Source organism: Gekko japonicus, unplaced genomic scaffold (assembly GCF_001447785.1).
Source record: "Gekko japonicus isolate JY-2015 unplaced genomic scaffold, Gekko_japonicus_V1.1 scaffold144, whole genome shotgun sequence".
Taxonomy (NCBI): domain Eukaryota; kingdom Metazoa; phylum Chordata; class Lepidosauria; order Squamata; family Gekkonidae; genus Gekko; species Gekko japonicus.
The window spans coordinates 1,206,296-1,224,601 of NW_015162478.1; the positions used below are offsets into that span (position 1 = coordinate 1,206,296).

At 46.9% G+C, this 18,306-nt stretch overlaps 1 protein-coding gene across 1 annotated transcript in view; it reads left to right on the forward strand.

The window, feature by feature from the left end:
* PKD1L2 (polycystic kidney disease 1-like 2) overlaps positions 1 to 18,306 on the forward strand; it is a 73,777-nt gene that overhangs the window by 26,408 nt on the left and 29,063 nt on the right. Inside the window, 13 exon segments of the mRNA XM_015405802.1 lie at positions 604 to 749; positions 2,910 to 3,104; positions 4,090 to 4,215; positions 4,841 to 5,041; positions 5,591 to 5,700; positions 6,938 to 7,064; positions 7,719 to 7,850; positions 8,150 to 8,375; positions 9,211 to 9,404; positions 9,585 to 9,815; positions 14,648 to 14,749; positions 16,857 to 17,035; positions 18,032 to 18,178. Coding sequence (XP_015261288.1) covers positions 604 to 749; positions 2,910 to 3,104; positions 4,090 to 4,215; positions 4,841 to 5,041; positions 5,591 to 5,700; positions 6,938 to 7,064; positions 7,719 to 7,850; positions 8,150 to 8,375; positions 9,211 to 9,404; positions 9,585 to 9,815; positions 14,648 to 14,749; positions 16,857 to 17,035; positions 18,032 to 18,178 — 2,116 coding nt within the window.

Here is an 18,306-nt window from a genome sequence, read left to right on the forward strand (position 1 = left end):
TGCCCTGGACCCAGGCCGGCTCAGTCTTCAGAACTTGGAAGCTAAGCAGAGTCAGCCCTGGCTAGGGCTTGGGTGGGAGACCACCAAGTAAGTCCTGGGTCACTACGCAGAGGGAGGCAATGGCAAAGCACCTCTGAACGTCTCTGACCTTGACAGCCCTAATTTAATTAAGTATCATATGGCATTGTGTGTGGAATAGCCAGGAGATCCCGGAAGGGATTGTTTGGCTGCCAAAGCTGTAGCTCTTTTTTGGCACCACTAGGTGGTGAGCTATGCTTATTTTTAGGCCGAGAGTGCTGTGACTTGCCTAAGGTCACCCAGCTAGCTTCAAGTGGGGAAGTGGGGAATCGAACCCGGTTCTTCAGATTAGAGTCCACTGCTCTTAACTACTACACCAAACTGTCTCTCTCTTGACAACCCTACAAGGTCACATAGATCGGTTGTAACCCGATGGTACTTTAAACACATACAATTCTGAATGTGGCTTTCCACGAGCCACAGAGTGAGTACCACTGGTCTTGGAGTCCAAAACAGATGTGATGCATTAGATCTCTTTCCCACACCGTCTGCTGGATCACTTTCCCCCCCTCTTGCTCCTTCCAGATTCTCTCCTGCACTGTGGCCAAGATCCTGACCTAACCTCAGTTTACCTCCCAATCGGAGAAGAGGACAATAACTGCCTTTTACACGTTACCATCACTGTGAGTAACAGCTACGGGGACACCGTCCACACAAAGGCCACAGTCAGGGTACGTGCATCTTGTTTCAGCAGCTTTTAAAATTAACTGAATTTTGAAATCTGGGGAAGTGGACGAAGGTATAACTGTCAATTGTTATGAGTATGCCATTTTATTGCTGTGGATGAATTTATCACTATGGGCTTTGCCTAAAAGAAATAGCTGTTGGTAGTCAAGGCTTTAGGCAAAATAATTGCAAAGGCACAGCCATGTCCATTTGTTGCAGCCAGGGTTGCCAACCTCCAGGTGGTAGCTGGAGATCTCCTGGGGTTACAGCTGAGCTCCAAGTGACAGAGATCAGTTCACCTGGAGAAAAGGGCTGCTCTGAAAGGTAGACTTTATGGCATTATACCCCACCGAAGATCCTCCTCTCTCCAAACCCCACCTTCCTCAGGCACCCCCCCCCCAAAATCTCCAGGTATTTCCCAACCTGGAGCTGGCAACCCTGATTGCAGCACCAAGGAGACCTGAGTCCCTGCGTCAAGGAGGCATGGCAAAGAGGCATTTGTCGATGGTTTCTCTCCCCCTCCCCTCAGTTATAAAAGCCCAACTCACTACAGACTTGCCAAATTCTAGAACTAGACACATCCTGCAAAGAGTTACAAGCTGTTTGGATTCAGCTTTACTTATTTAGAATATCTTACCCTGCCTTATTTCCTCTGACTCTAGGCAGCTAATAGAGTAATGACAAGTTGTAAGAACACAAAATATAAGATCCCATTAAGAAAATGAGAACCATGCACAGATTAAAGATGCACTGATTCAAATGCACGGCCAATTTGCTGACACAGTCCATATCCCTACCCAAGCAAGGGTGGAGGTGTTTTATCCCATCCTGCTGGTGTAGAAGGGGGTTTGTTACTTTCTCCAAGCCTCCAGGTCAGGCCATGCTATCGCTATCAGTAAACAGTATGACCCTGGCAGCTGGGGTGTCCCCACAGCAGAATTTTAAACAAGAGCCCTTTTCAGTTGTTACATTTTGGCTCTCCTAACTCATGCATTGGGCCAATGTCGTGCATACGATCTTTCTGATGTGCATGGTTGCTATTTTGTGTGCATGTTTTTCAAGCTTTGGTAGGCACAAACATGCACCACAACAAACCTGGGTTTCTGATGTTGTGTACTGAAGCTGGAAAATACAAGTATTGCCCTTTTTTTGCTCAAAATGGTGACTGCAAGTATTGGGAGAACTGTACACAGGGCTTACCATATCTGATTACTGTGAGGCATAAAAACCCCATGACTAATGTTAATTAAATACAGTGCTTTTATCAATTATCGTGAATGCATCCAACAGCAAATCTTTAAGCCTTGCTGTGGCTCTTTGCTCAGCCTAAATATCCTTGGCCTCCCTCCACTGAAACCTGAAATAATGCCCCTGCTAAGCAGGAGAATCTATTAACCACCAGTTGCCTTGATCAGTCTTCACAATCTGAACCCAAATAATACTGAATGCAGATGGCAAGTGCGTCATGGAAAAAATGTGCTTGCAAAGCCAGGGACTCTGGAAAAACAAGCCAAGCTGTATACTGCACACAACAAGGCTGATTAGCATTCAAGTCCAAGGGCCAGCCATAGTTACAGTGGTTCCTAGCCTTTCATCCACTACTCCCACACACTAAATGGGCAGCATCATCACTGTAAGCCCCCCAAAGCAACTGGTACAAAAATTAGGATATAAGAAACGCACTCCAGACAAGGTGGTTTTATTTATACAGCTATATTTATAGTTATACATCTATGATGCACAGATCTCAGGCATACATTCAGCGAGATTCTAGTGCCTCTCTATTCCCCCCCCCCATTTGCCATGTGCCAGTTTTTAAAAAGGTCTGGACAAGAAATGTAGGATCTGGGATTTTTTCTTGGGGGGGAAGTGGGATGAGCAGTCTCAAACAATTACCCGCTGGTCATCAGCCATTGTGAGAGGGGTGAACAAATCACACATACCCCTCCCCAATTTCTGGATCCCTCCCCCCCAGTTTGTAGAATGCTCCCCGGGAAGCCATGTGACACCAGCTGAGAATCACTGTGCATGGCAAAAAAAAAAAAAATGCAAACTAGGGCACCGATTATAAATGAAGTGCATAATTGCAGTTACATGGTATTTTGGGATGCCCTTGGTGGTGGTTATGGAAGAAGCCACCTCAGTAGTTCCTCTTGTTGCATCAGGTTCAAAATGAAGATATAAGCACGGGGAACCAGACCCTGCAGGCCATTATATCAGAAAAATCAAGCACCATCCTGAAAGGAGAGAACAGCAGCATGTCCCTGTTCCAGCTGTACAAGTCGGTGTCATCCCTCCTTAATCAAGAGACAAAAGAAGAGAGCATTAATTCAACTCTACGGACAGATACCCGGAAAGAGGTCAGCCACTGCATTTTGCCCCTTGAGGCCAAGTCCCCTTCCCTGCGTTCCTCTGCTCTTCTCTGTCACTTGAAGCGTTTTTCTGCCAGCCCACAGGGGCGGACTGAACTGGCCCTTCTACTTACGGGGGAAAGTTCTGGGTGGGCTGCTGCCCTGTGGGGCCACTGGCAGCCAAGAGCAGACACAGCCAAGTCTTTGCATTGCTGGCAGCACTGCAGGGTCGTCTGGCCACAGATCATCACTGCCACAGTGGACTGTGTGCCACTGCCACCACCAAAGGGCCCACGTAGCTCAGCTAGCTCCAGACCTGTTTTAACATCACAGTCTGCCCCTGTCTAGCCTGGCCATGACACTGGAAGTGAACCTGGGCCAATTCACACATTACTAAGTCCTCATGTGCACCGCAACTTTGTATCAGACATGTGATGGGAATGCTGTACCTTCCAGATGCACACGGGCTTGATTCTGATCCCAACTCTAGGGCACATGAAAAAGGGTCTGTAGCCTCCCTCCCCCGTACCTTTTTCATGTCCCCAGGGAGCTGCTATTTACTCCGCTGCTAAAAATTACATGAAGCCACAAATATGATTTCTTCAGTGGAGCAAACAGTGGTTATATGGGGTGGTTTCAGGACATGAAAATGACAAGGGGGTAAGGCTGAAGCTGCTTCTGCATATACTCCATGGTTGCAATCAGAATTGGCACTAAAAGCACAAAACTCCCATCACATGTCTGATATGAAGTCTTTGCAGTAGACAGACAGACTTTGCAATGTGTCAGTTTGCTTCCGCCATACAAAGAATAATTTCAACAATGAAGTGCAGAGAGGAAGTGTGCTGTTACAGCTTCCCGCATGCCCGCACTCTGTTTGGTGTAATAGCGAAACCTTCCCATTCATGCTTTACATGTGAATGGACAGTAACACCCCCCCATCTCATCTATCATCTGTTTTCTTTTTCCCAACCATCTCTCCTTCTGTCCCAAGCTGAGAGAGTTAATGCTGACCACTCTGTCGGCTGTCAGCGTAACGTCCATGCAGACAGCTCTCAAGATGTCCGAGGTGCTCAAAGAAATCACTTACAGGAGTGAAGAGCTTTCTTCTTCTGCACAGGTGATGCATATTTCTGATAATCTGCATGTGGTCTTTGTAATGCAGTCAATGGACTATTGATATAAGAATTTTGGGTGTGAGGGTGGTCTTCAGAGAAAGAAAAATTGTGGATTCCACAAAATAAGAATTTGAACTGGGGGACAGAAAATAGTGTTTTCTCAGCCAAGTGGGGAACATGTAATCAGTGTAATGATGTCACAATGCCATGTAGCTAATCAGATTTGACTGTGTGACGACATCACAAAGCCAATTCAGAGTGAGGGCAGTAATAATTGTGCTCATGTTAATGGGCCCCTTTTCATGGTGTTCTCTCCCCACTGATAAAACTGATAGAATTAAAATGCTTTGGAAGAAGGACATTGTGTCTGGAAAGATATTTGCCTAAAGTTCTGAATATAGAGCTTGTAACCTTCAGATGGCAAAAGTAGATCTTACCCAACCTATGCTCTTTGAGCTGGATTTGAACCTGGGAACATCATGCATGTGCTCTACCACAATGACCTATGGTTCCTCCGCCTACATCCACCATCCCTTAGCTTTAGCAAGGACGAGGTGATCATAGTCACAGGATCCACCAAGCAGGCAAAGAGTTGTACAGAGATACTGGACTTCTTGTCCTTTCCAGGTTGAAGCTGGTAATACTCTGAAGGATGTCAGTGAATCCTTGCTGATTGTCACCCCTGAAGATGGAGAGGATGACCAGAAGCGCAAGGATGCTGCCACGTACCTGTTCAATGCAGTGAACAATGTCCTCGAAGCTACTGTTCAGAACAGGACTGAGGAGGCTTCTACCCCAGAATTCAAACAGGTGTGAGCTTTCTTTTCTGCATACTTGATGATGCTAAAAAGACAGAGACCCGTGGCACATTAAAAGGATGGCGTACTGCAGCATGAGCACTGATAAGGGTGATTTTCTTGCTTTGTTACTTTGTTTGCTTCAGTTGCTTGCCTCTGCAAATGCTGGGAGTTTGGGGGGGCAGTGCCTGGGGAGGGCAGAGTTTGTGGAGGATGCGATGTCACTTCTGGTGATGCTCTAGGCTGCCTCTAGTCTCTATGGTCTTCAGTGGGGAAATTCCTAGAGCATCAGTTTGGGAAAGACATTTTTGCTCTCAGCTCCTCAGGGTCAGGAAATTGGGACTAGGAAGCTGGTAAATCTCCAACCCAGGTGGGTAAACGGTTTCAGCTCCAGCACCAATGACTCAGTCCTACCTTTATGAAGGAACAGTTACTACTCCATCACATAAACCCTCACAGCTGTTCACAGGACCAGGGTGCTTCAGGAACAAGGTCAAAGCAGGACAAAGAATGAACAGTGCAGTCAGTACTGCTACTGAAAGATGGTTAATCTCTTCTCTCCTAGAGCCTGGTGTCCCAGCAACTACTGACCACTGTGGACAACCTCCAGAGTGCCCTCCTCATTGGGAAACTGCCTGACAATGAACCCACTGTGCTAACAGCTTCCTCTGTGGCTATGTACATCAACAGGTATCGAGCTCCTCTTCCAGAGGTATCGAGCTCCTCTTCCAGAGCCAGTTTGGTGTAGTGGTCAAGTGCGCAGACTCTGATCTGGGAGAACCGGGTTTGATTCCCCCACCCCTCCACTTGCACCTGGCTGGATGACCTTGGGCAAGCCGTAGTTCTGATAAGAGCTGTTCTTGAAAAAGAGCAGTTTCTGTCAAGAGCTCTCTCAGCCCCACCTACCTCACAGGGTGTTTGTTGTGGGGAGGGGAAGGGAAAGGAGTTTGTAAGCCACTCTGAGACACCTTTGGGTAATGAAGGGTGGGGTATAAATCCTATCTTCTTCTTCTTCCTTCTATGACATTTGCTGTTACTCCCAACAGCTTCTAAACTCCCTCAAGGAAAAATGTTAACAATCTTGGTAACTGAATGCTCCCACCTTCCAGTCAGCTAATGGCAAAGTGAGAGCAAAAACATCCTAGATTTTCCACTCTGATGCCATCCATCAAGTGATTCCAAACATGGTCTTCCTGGGTATCAGCCCCTGTCCTCCTAGTGCCCATCTCCTTCTCCCCCAAAGCATTTCCCCCCCTGAAGTCTGCACAAGCAACTCAGATGGTCAAGTTGGGGTGATGATATTTTGAGAAAATACACACCAGGCAGGAGAAGAATGTACAGAAGGACAATTTAATTACGGTGAAATTTCCTACCGCTTTTCCTCTCACCTCAAAGTGGTTGACAACTGAAAACAAATCATAGTATCAGAGAACAACCTAAAATCTAGAACAACCATAAATTCAAATCAGAGAGCATAAACAAACAAACAAATAAACCAGAGGTGTCGGAGCCCTCTCTTTGGGCACACGTGCCATCGCCCCAGCCAGGCCCAGACCATCATTAAAGTGTCGAATTCTCTGCCAAATAATTTTAAGTAAATGAAAGCATTTGGGATTGCTTTCCTTACTTTGTTTGGATCATCTTAAGTTAATGTATGAGTGGTTTTTTTTCTAAAATAAAACCTCAGTATTCAGGTTAAATTGCCGTGTTGGCACTTTGCGATAAATAAGTGGGTTTTGGGTCGCAGTTTGAGCACTCGGTCTCTAAAAGGTTCGCCATCACTGTGCTATGGGTACCTTTCAGTTTGCACCCAGCGACCACTTTGGTCCATGCAGTGTCTTGTGGGGACCGTTCATTTAGACCTCCTTCTTTATTTCCATCTCCTCTCACCTATTTTCTGGCTTTTTTCTGATCCTTGTGTGGAAAGGTTGCAGACAGATGATGTGGACAGCACACCCATCAATATCTCCAACTCCAGCGCTGCCAGCTTCACCCTGCCTTCTGCCTCTTCTCTCAGCATCTCAGGAGCCAGTGATGAGACAGTGGATATCCGGGCAAGTGCATAGTTTTTACAAGGATGCCACTTCACCCTGGAACCTTGTTTCCTCCCCCCTTTCTCTCCTTATGATGCCTGACCGTGTATGACCTAATCTTGGCCTTCCAGCAGATCAGTTGTGCCACCAAATTCACTCAAATGTTTGTCTGTCAGTTTATGCAAGCCTCTAGAGCAGTGATCCCTCCTGACTTGGTGCCCACCAATACATTTCCTGGTGCCTGCTTGCTACTTCTTCACCAGAACAAAGAGCTAGTCACAGGTTTCTTCCACCTCCCTGAAGCAAGAGGTGCTTCAGAAGAGCTCAAGAGGCATCACCTTGGTGTCTTCAGGAAGACCTCCTTTGGAAACAGCTGCCTCCATTGTAGCAGGAGGCTGGGCTTGGAATCTCCCAGCATGTTGTAATTGGTCCCAGCATATGGGGAGCCTTTCTGTGACTGGCTGCAAAACCACACACACACATGTTGTGTGGTGATGATAGGCTCAAGAAGCTTGGGGATTCCTACTCTAGAGCTTGTGGGAATCATAAATTCATCCCTCCAATTCCTTGCCTGTTCCAAATAAGTTTCTGGTGGAATGGGATCCAGGCACTTGAGTAACTCAGTGAAGATTTGAGCAAGTGTCGTTGATTATTCAAGTATATCCTTTCTTGTAGATGGTGAGCTTTTCTGTGAACCCCTTTTCCTCAACTGACAACTTTGATATCCACGGAGCTGTGGGAGGCCTCACCCTCACCGGCCTAGATGGGCTGGTCATTCCGGTGAGGAACCTTACAGAAGACATTGAGGTAATTTTTCAGACTCAATGGTTTTCCATAGATAGGGTTTCTTTTTTATATGGGGGACCAGTGAATCCACATATATTCAAAGCAGAACTGTACAATTTCCGGAATGTGTAGTTTTTGAGTCACTGGGAACATCGAATCCACATATATTCAAAGCAGAACTGTACAATTTCTGGAATGTCACTGGGAACATTATTGAAAGAGGAACATATATTCATACTTCCTCAGTTGGGTGATGTACTTCTATCTGTAAGGTTCTCAAGTCTTAGGTACATTTCCAGAGTTATTAACTTTATATGCAGATAATGCTACCCAGGAGTTTGGAAATCCAAGAAGACAGAACTGTGTTGAATCTGGGAAACTTCAGTGCTCTCCAAGTCAATGTGACCTCAGTAAATACATCTCTAGTGATTCATCTGGAGCTGGACCAAAATGTTCCACTTGTCCTGTACCTGGGATATGGCTATCAACCCAATGAGACTGACCACGATTTGTTAACACATGTTCCTTTTGACAGAAACACAAGAGGTAAAATTCATTCTTATACTACAAACTACATTACTTGCTTACTATCCACAGAATTGTTCCAGGGCTTTCCCAAACAATGTTGTATCTGTTGGGACTCAAATTTCCAGATAGATTTGAAATGACACGAATAATGGCTACTCTGGAGCCCTTTTCAGTCATGAACATTTGGTGAGCCAACCATGTGCATGGGGAGATTGGGCTACAGGTGATCTTCTTAATATTTTATTTATTGTCTTTACTGTTTTTGCAACCAGAGTCATAAACAGCAAACCCTCATCCCACAATAATCCTCATGCCATGGGAAAACATGGAAGAATTTAAAGGCTGCTACTGGAAAAGTTGTCATGTGATTTGGCAACAGCTGTTAGACATTTTGCCACACGCAGGGTAGTTTGTTTGTCTTTGTCTCTACGTAACCAGGATGATTTTGCTTCTGAAGTCCTGATTCAACTCTTAGAGTTGAAAATTTGGGACAATCAAGCAGAATATGATCCACAGAGCCAATGGCTACTCTGGAGCCTTTTCCAATCATGAACACGTGTAAGGGAAGACTGGGCTACAGGTGATCTTCTTGATATGTGGGTTGCCATTTTGTGTGAATAGCACACATGGTCAGAAGTCCAGACTACCTGAATTACAGCCTTGCACGTATTCAGAGTGGAAAATACACACATTGCCCTGTTCACATACAGGGAGGATTGCAGGTAGCATGCTGTTCCGTTATGCAAAGCAGAGCTGCAAAACTGAATGGTTGAAAAGGACTTGGTACATTGGTTAATCTGATTGTACTGATTGGTAAACTGTTTGGTGTTCATCTGAGCCTTCTCTTTTCCAGATACAGTGTATTCCTGGGTTTTTCATCCGGAAGACCTCATTTTTGGAGAAGGAACTTATTATTTCACAGTGAGAGCGGAAACTGAACTGGGGCTGGTGGCCCTCAGTGACATAAACCTCTCCATCACTTGCTTTGTATCCCAGTGTGTATTTTGGGATGAGCACCAAAGAAACTGGAACAGCTATGGATGCCATGTGAGTGGAGAAAAGCCGGCTGACCTCAGTAGGGGTGCTGGGCTGTGGCATGTTGCAAAAATGGATTTCTTTAAGAGAATGCAACTTCTGCTACATACAAGCTCAGCTGGCCGCTTCTCTGATAGTCATAGCAGGGGGGGATTAGATGGCAGGTCATAAAGGCTGTTCCTCTGCTTGCAGGTTGGCCCCAAAACAATCCCCAGCAGCACCCAGTGTCTCTGTAACCACCTGACATTCTTCGGGAGCTCTTTCTTCGTCATGCCCAACACCATTGACGTCAGCAAAACTGTGGAATTGTTCGCCACGTTTGTGGACAATCCCGTGGTTGTGACAACCGTAAGCTGCATCTTCCTTGTGTACCTGCTGGTTCTGATCTGGGCCAGAAGAAAAGACATCCAGGACGATGCCAAAGTAAGTTTTCTAATCAATTAGTGCTTCTCTGCGATGCAAAGGATTCCCTCTCTTCATGGCAAAGCCTGCTGTGGCTCCATCATTAGTGGCATTAAGGCTAGACGGAGATCTGGCCCATTATTGGAGATGCTTTTATCTGGAGATGCTGGGGATGCTCTGCCGCTAAAGCCATGGCCCCTCCTGAAATGAAGCTGCCTTGGTCTATCAAGGTCAGTATTGTCTACTCTGTCTGGCAGCAGCTCTCCAGGGTCTCACGCAGAGGTCCTTCACATCACCTGCTACCTGACCCTTTTAAATGGAGATGCCGGGGATTGAACCTGGGACCTTCGGCATGCAAAGCAGATGCTGTATACCAAATGAGTCGCAGTCCATCCACTGTTCTTCACTCAGCCAAGTTAGAAGCCTTCCTTCAGCCCAAGGACCCTTCCTTCTGTTAGAGGAAGGCTCTTTTGGCTGGAGGAAGGCTTCAGATTTTGCTGGGTGGAATAGAGAGACACAAGCGATGAACTTTGTCGTGTCTGATTTGCCTTTAGGTGTACACTTCAGAATTTTTGCATAGGTCTGAAAAAATAATGTGTGATGAGGCCCTTGATAGGTCACCTGCTAGATAAGAGGTCAGAAAGCAGGAGGCCACAGGATATGATCTGAAGCGGAACCTGTTCAGTGCCCTCCTGGGACCCCTGATATACTCCAACTTGATTTCCAAGAAAGAAAACTGGAATGCTGACATAATAATCCTCAACCGCCATATGGAAAGTGTTGGTCTAGCATTCATCCCCCTAGTTTTGCAAGCATTTTAAATACAGCCAGTACCCACAAGATGGTGCTATGCCACATTCAAGCACTTAAATGCCAGTACGGTTCCCTGACACCTCTGCTGCTTACATTGGTGCAGGGTGTTACTGGTCCACCATCTTTTCATGTTAAGAGCTTTTTGAGTCAATAGGAACTCTTCAGATGGAAAAGACTGACCAAGTTGAGTGAGGAATATTCTTCGGCCAATTCCCATTGATAATGGCATGATTACAAAACGTTTTAAACATCAGAGAACGGGCTACAAACTTGCTCAGATAAGTGTCTTTGCATTCATCTGAACTAGGGGTTGGAAGCCCTGTGAATGGATTGAGTCTGCCCCTCCCACTTTGAATTCCCCTCCTTTTTGCTGCTATTTACCAATCCACTCACAGATCTCTCTGTATCTCATCTTATTAGACCCCAAGGGGCTCTATAAGCTGTTTATGTGGTCTGCTTCCACCCTGAGTACTGTAAAGGAAGTACTTCTTCACCCAAAGAGTGATTAACACATGAAATTCACTGCCACAGGAAGTGGTGGCGGCTACAAGCATGGATGGCTTCAAAATGGAATTAGATAAGCATATGGAGCAGAGGTCCATCAGTGGCTATTAGCCACAAGGTATAGATAGGGACTCTGGGGCAAGGGATGCTCTGTCTTCTTGGTGCTTGGGGCGGTCAACAGTGGGAGGGCTTCTAATGTCCTGGCCCCACTGGTGGACCTCCTGATGGCACCTAGTATTTTTGGCCACTGTGTGACAGAGTGTTGGACTGGATGCGCCTTTGGCCTGATCCAACATTGGCATCTCTTATGTTCTTATATGTTTTATAAACATCACTGTAGGCTGCTGAATGCTGTTTTATGTAAGGATGATTGATACAAAATCACAGCACCAAGGCTGTAGCACTGTGTAAAAAATACAGGTGGACATGTAAAGTTCTAAATCTATCCCAAAGTTTATAAACAACTAACATTTAATACATTCATACATATTCAATATGGTCCACATAGGACTCCTTAAACAGCTTAAATACATTAGAATACAGCCAAACTCTCTTCCTGTACAGCCAAGGACTTCTCGTGGCTAATATATTCATGCATAATCAATATGCTCCACACAGGACTCCTTAAACAATGCAATATATTAGAGTACACCCAAGCCCTCTTCCTGTACAGCCAAGGTCTTCTCTAAAGTGGTCTGTGGCTTCTCTTCGTTTCTGTATTTCTTTTCTTCAGGCCACCTTCCAGAAGAACTATAAAAGAGGACTTCAAGCAAGTAACCCATTGCAAAGAAATTACATGCAGATAAACTCAAACAAATTGAACGTACCCTGCCAAGTTCACAAAACAGACTGTGTCTGTGACAACAGTCTACAAAACTTCTAGCTGACCTGAACTGCAGGCTTCTAAGCAATGAATCAGTATGCACTCACATGGAGGCACTGTATTCTAACTGCCTGCGGCTGCAGTAAAATGTAAGGATGCTGCAGATCTCACCATGAACATGCAGAACTTACTATGTCTGATGAGCACGTGGGAGCCAGTCATCTGGTGCTTGTGGTTTGCACTGAAGGACTCATATGCCTGCCTGCAAGCTTTGCACTGGGCTTTCTCAAAACTGCGCATGCCTGAAAGCACTGCCGATTATCAGCCACGAATGCTTCTAAGATCAACATGGAACAGGAGAACGTTTTAACCCAGTGCTTATTTATTATTATCACTTATTTTATTTTATTTACTTCATTTATACTCCACCTTTCTCCCCAAGTGGGCTGACATCATTCTCCCGTCCTCCATTTTATCCTGATCTCAGCCTCGTGAGGTGAACAAAGTTTGAGTCCGGTGGCACCTTGAAGACCAACAAAGCTTTATTCAAAGTCTACGCTTTTGTGTGCAAAGCACACTTCTTCAGACATTTGTCTGAAGCTGCCGCTGGACTCAAACTTTGTTCTGCTGCTTCAGACCAATACGGCGACCCCACCTGAATTTTTCTTGTGAGGCGCGTTACTGAGAGTGTGTGGCTGGCCCAAGGTCACCCAGGAAGCTTCCATCGCAGAGTGGGGATTTGCATCTTGTGGGGGAGGTTGTATAGATTCTGCCCCCCAGGCCATTCCTGGATGAGGGGGAGAATTCTACACTGGTACAATACATTACCCAAGAACCCAGAGAGATAGGCTCTCTGAATCTAAAACAATAGCCACCAGGGATCTCTAAGATTAATCCCTCACCAGCCTGAGATTAGAGATCCCAGAATCTCAGCTGACATGTGGGTTTTACACATTAGCAACTCTAGCTCAGAGATGCACTTAATCTTACATAGGTAGCATGTGACTAGCTAGGCACAGGAGTTTAGCCTTGAAGTCCAGTTACCACAATCCAGACAAGTTAGAAAACCAGAATAAGTTTATTCAGCACAGAACTTAGCAATTAGACTATAAGGATTCAAAGTAACAAGCCAAGGCAAGTTTTGCTTTAACTAAACAGTAAGAAGCATATTTACCAACTTCAGGGTAGCATCCAAGAGTTCAATATTGTCCATTGGAAGAGTCCAGGTATCTTGAGAAACAAGAATTCCATCTTTGCAAGCACATGTTCAGCTCACAAAGCAGTCCTTTGTTCGACCTGGGACAGCATTTCCCAGGTGCAATTCAAACAAGCCGAGAGAGCAAGGAAAATCTGAGCTCTCCCCCAAGGGGTCAGACAGTTATAGCCCAATCTAATCATAATCAGCTGTGGCCATCAGACAATCACAAGTAGACAGGGGATGTGGTCAACCTTTTGGTTGTCATGGGGACAACATCTGAATGGTCAGAGCTCTGAAGGGCACACCCGCGGTCATGTGCCCCCCAAATTCCAACCCACCCATGGCCTACGTGGGTTTTTGCCTGTTTGCTAGGCCATCTGTTCTCTGCCAGCCTTTAAGTGTGAAGAATATAGGGTTATATGGCAGGCCTGTTGAGGCCATATGGCTTCAATAGGAAATCAACACAGCAGGGTATCAGCCAGAGGCATTCCAGGGGAAACATGAAACCTATAGAAATCAATATTTCTATATAGGGTGTCAGTGCATGGAGACGACACCCTGCCTCCTCCTCCTCAGCCCCCCCCCAGGATCAAGCCCATCAGGGATGACTGATGCACCATAGTAACAGCTGCACACCAGCCAGGAGATCAGTGACGGCTGGCCCTTTAAGACTATCAGGCATCCCCCTGACAGCTGGCCCTTTGATAGCCAGCTGTCTGACACTCAGCTACTGGGAAGCTCCAGGGATGGGAAAGGTAAGTAAGGAGGCAGACATTGCTCAGGAGGAACTCCTGGTCCTTCATGGGCTGGCCCACACCCCCATAAGGCTTTTGTGTAGAGGCAGGTCACTGGGCCTGCCCCAGGTCTGGCGAAGGCCTTCAAGAGGCTTGAAGAAGGAGGCCAAGGAGAACAGACCAGCTCTGGCTTCCAGTCCAGAAGGGAGCAGAGCTATGGGAGAGGAGGTGGATGAGGGTGGTACCCAAGCCCCATCCCTCGCTGTCTAAGGCCAAGGGAGGGCTTGCCAGATAAATTAAGCCCTGGTGCATGATGGTCCCGGCTGCTGGGATCCCCACACCTGGTCTCGGAGATCCTAGTCTGGGACTCTGGCTACTACGCCTCACTGACTCTTCCAGTGTTGCTTATGCGAGGCGTGATCGATTTAATTATTTAAACAATTTCCTGCCGTTTGGAGCAGCAGCACAGTGGGATGGGGGAGTGTAGAACCCCATCAGGCATTGTGTGGGAAGCCGACTGCATTTCACTGCTGTTTTAAGAAGGCGTGCAAGAAAGCAGCCTTTCAAACAGCCATGAACAGGTCAAGGAACAAGAGATGACAAGGTGCTTTTCAGTTCCAGCGAAGGAAAACTTCTGTATGGCTCGAGAGTCTTCCACTTTTTGTTTCAACTGACAGACACTGGTTCAGTAGTAAGATGGATTACTCCCATCCACTTGGTTAAGATCTCCTGTAATGTTTGTTTCCACCTGTCTCACTGATGCTGCTCTTCTTCTCTCTAGGTGAAGATAACAGTGCTGGCGGATAATGACCCCTTGGCTCAGTATCGCTACCTGGTGACCCTTTTTACAGGGCACCGCCGAGGGGCAGCCACAACCGCCCAGGTACCAGTGGAGTGCGGGATAGGCCTGTGCCTTCTGTCATTTTACAGCTCTCTTCCGTCTATGCACTGCTAAAGGGCAGTGAATTCAGTGGGACTTGTTCCTAGCTAAGACCTGACCTGGATGGCCCAGGCTAGCCTGATCTTGTCAGATCTGAGAAGCTAAGCAGGGTCAGCCCTGGCTGGTACTTGGATGGGAGTCCTCCCAGGAGCAAAAGAACATAAGAAGAGCCCTGATGGGTCAGACCAGTGGTCCATCTCACCCAGCATCCTGTCTCACACGGAGGGCCAACTACAGGGCACAGAGGCCGAGACCTTCCCCTGATGTTGCTTAGTGCCACTGAATGTGGGGGTTCCCTTCAGTCATCATGTCTAATAGCCAGGGGTCATTTCGTAGAAAAAGAGGTGCAGGAGCTCATTAGCATAACTCATTAGCATAACATTTGCATATGCCAAACCCCGTGACATCACTGGAAGTGTGTCAGAAGGCAACACCCACTGCTCAGGCTCCACTGGACTGTTTTGGATTGCTAGCTATTGGGGGGGGGGGAACGTGCAGATCTGTCCTCACAGAGGAAGGAGAGCTTGTACCTAAATAAAACCTGGTCTTAAAGGTGCCACTAGACTGTTTTGGGCCAGTGGGGAGCTCTGCAACTTACCTGGCTGCTTCTTGCTCTGACTGAGGGCTGCTGGGAGCAGGGGGTGGGGCTTGTTGCATGTGCCCGCCCCCTGGGCTCTTTACTGCCGGAGCTCCGCTCCTGTGCGCTCCTGCAGGAAATGACCCCTGCTAATAGCCATTGATAGACTTATCCTCCCTGAATCTATCTAATCCCCTTTTAAAGCTGTTTATTCCTGTGGTCATCACTACAAGGAATACCAGGATTGCTACACAGAGGCAGGCAATGACAGACCATCTCTGAACATCCCTTGCCTTGAAAACCCCATGAGGTCACCACAAGTCCACTGTGACTTGACGGCACTTTCCATCTCCAGCAAACCTGCATGGGACATAAGCCTTAGAGTCGTGATCTTTACTCTGTGGCTTGGGAGCAACACTCAGCTCTTCAACATGCCACCTGTGGCTCTTCTGAATACCGCTCCCCAACATGGCACTCATCCCATTTTCTAAGAAAGTGGGCAAGTGAGGCTTCTGGTTGTCAGGGGATTCCCACCTTAAAAGAGCCACTGCTGGAGGACGGATGAGCTGTAGACCCCATGTTAGAGATGGAAGTAAAGGAAAACTATGTAGATGCAGCCAAGGTATAGTTATATATTTAACAGTTATGTCTTATCATGCAGTAGTCATGTAGCTTTTTTGGTTGATGATCATTGCAAATGGGCGATTTCTACTGTCTTAAAGAGATAACCGGTGTGTGGAGCGCTCTTTCTAGAAACATTTGGACCTGGAGAACTTGCAGGAGCACTAGCTAGGCCTGACCATTGGTGGTGGAAAGTGCTGTCAAGTCACAGCCAACTTAGGGTGGCCCTGAAGGGTTTTCAAGGCAAGAGATTAATGGAGGCGGCAGGCCTCAGCATTTGAGCAATGCTGGTCCTCCTTGGTGGTCACCCATCCTGTGAACTAGGGCTGACCCTACTTAGCTTCCCAAATCTGGCAAGTTTGGAGTAGCCGGGCCATCCAGGTAGGTTTGCCAGATTCCCCCTGGCCACCAACAGGGGATATGGTTCGGTAGGGTTGCCAGATCCAGGTTGGGAAACTCCAGGAGATTTGGGGGTGGAGAGTGGACTCTAATCTGGGAGAACCGGGTTTGATTCCCCACTCCTCCACTTGCAGCTGCTGGATGACCTTGGGCAAGCCATAGTTCTGTCAGAGCCTGGCATCTCTACATCCAAGTCAGGGTGGCCTGACCATTACACAAGATGTCCCATGATTGGGGCTTGGTGGGCTTTGCACAGAACACAAAAATGTTGCCCCAAGCTAGACAACTTCCAAACCTGTTTTTGCATTCCTACTTGTTTGTGCTCGAACGCTCGTTCAGCACAGTGAAAATTCTCTAGATTTGGCGGCACACATATGCAAAATTGACCACCAAGCTGATGCTCACGTGGGAACTGCAGCAGTCATCACTCCCCACATCTCATTGTTGTTCCAGGTGACCCTCACCCTGTATGGCCAGGAAGGTGAGAGCGAGCCACATCACCTGGTGGACCCCGAGATGCCGGTCTTTGAGCGAGGAGGGGTGGACGTGTTCCTGCTCTGTACTCTCTTCCCTCTGGGGGAACTGCAGAGCATCAGACTGTGGCATGACAACTCAGGAGACAGCCCATCCTGGTAGGCAAGAGGCAAAGGGACATAGATTCCTTTAACCCTCCCTTTGCAATATGCGTGTCTCTTTCTCCTGTACTTCCCAAGAAGGACAGAAGGAAATAACTGGTCTACTGTCTAAATATTTACCGACATACCTCCCTGTGGCCTTTTGCTCCCAGGCTCTTACCTAAACGATGCACAGGTCAGCCCCTATCCTTTTTGCCTCCAAAGAAGATCAAAATAATACTGCTGCTTCAATCATTGGCATAAAAACTCTCAAAACGACTACTGGATTTCTTCTTTCAGAATCTAGGGGATACTTTTCATATTACATTTTCAATACGTATGCTACTGATGTTGCCAAAGTTTGTCATTCCCTAATTTGAAATTTTCTCCAGGGGAACTGATCTCTGTCCTCCAGAGATCAAGTGTGATTCTGAGAGATCTCCACGTCTCACCTGGAGGTTGGCAGCCCTATGCTCACAAGATGCTGCCTCTTGTTATGAAAAGGCCTTTAAAGCTATTTTAGCCAGGATGTACAGTCACATCACCAGCAGCTTTTAGACATCTAAAAATTTAAAGCCCTTCACAACCTCGGACTCACATATTTGACTGTTTCCTTCCGTACGTCCCTGTGTACCAACTACGGTCACCAGGCAGCCATCTGTTGGCTATCCCATGACTTAGGGTGGTCTTTCTGGCATCAACCAGAGCCCAGGCCTTTTCCCATGTGGCTCTGGCCCTGTGGAATGGGCTCCCTGAAGACGTGAGGGGGTCCCCCTCCCTGGGGGATTTCAGGAGGGCCTGTCTGTTTGCCAGGGCTTTTGAGGGGGTTTGAATGGCAAGCATCTTTTAGGGGGGGGGAATTGAGTTTTACTATTTTATTTTGGTTTTAACAGAAAATGTTTTTAACTATTATTGTAAGGGATTATTGTAAGGAATCCACAAGGAAAGGTGGGATATAAATGTTTTAATTAATCTCATGTGGAAACACTCCGAATCAGCATTGTTTCTCCACAGGTATGTGAACCGTGTGCTGGTCCATGACGTTGCCACAGATCAGAAATGGTATTTCCTCTGTAACTCTTGGCTGGCCATTGATGTTGGGGACTGTGTGTTGGATAAAGTGTTCCCCATAGCCACTGAGCAGGATATGAAGCAGTTCAGGTGCGTTAGGGTATTATTATTATTAGCAGTGTGTGGCTGGTTTGGATGCAGTCTCACCACATTAACCGCATAACTCCCCCCCCCCCCCCCCCCGTGACGCGATTAATAACAACTCTCCATGATTTGTT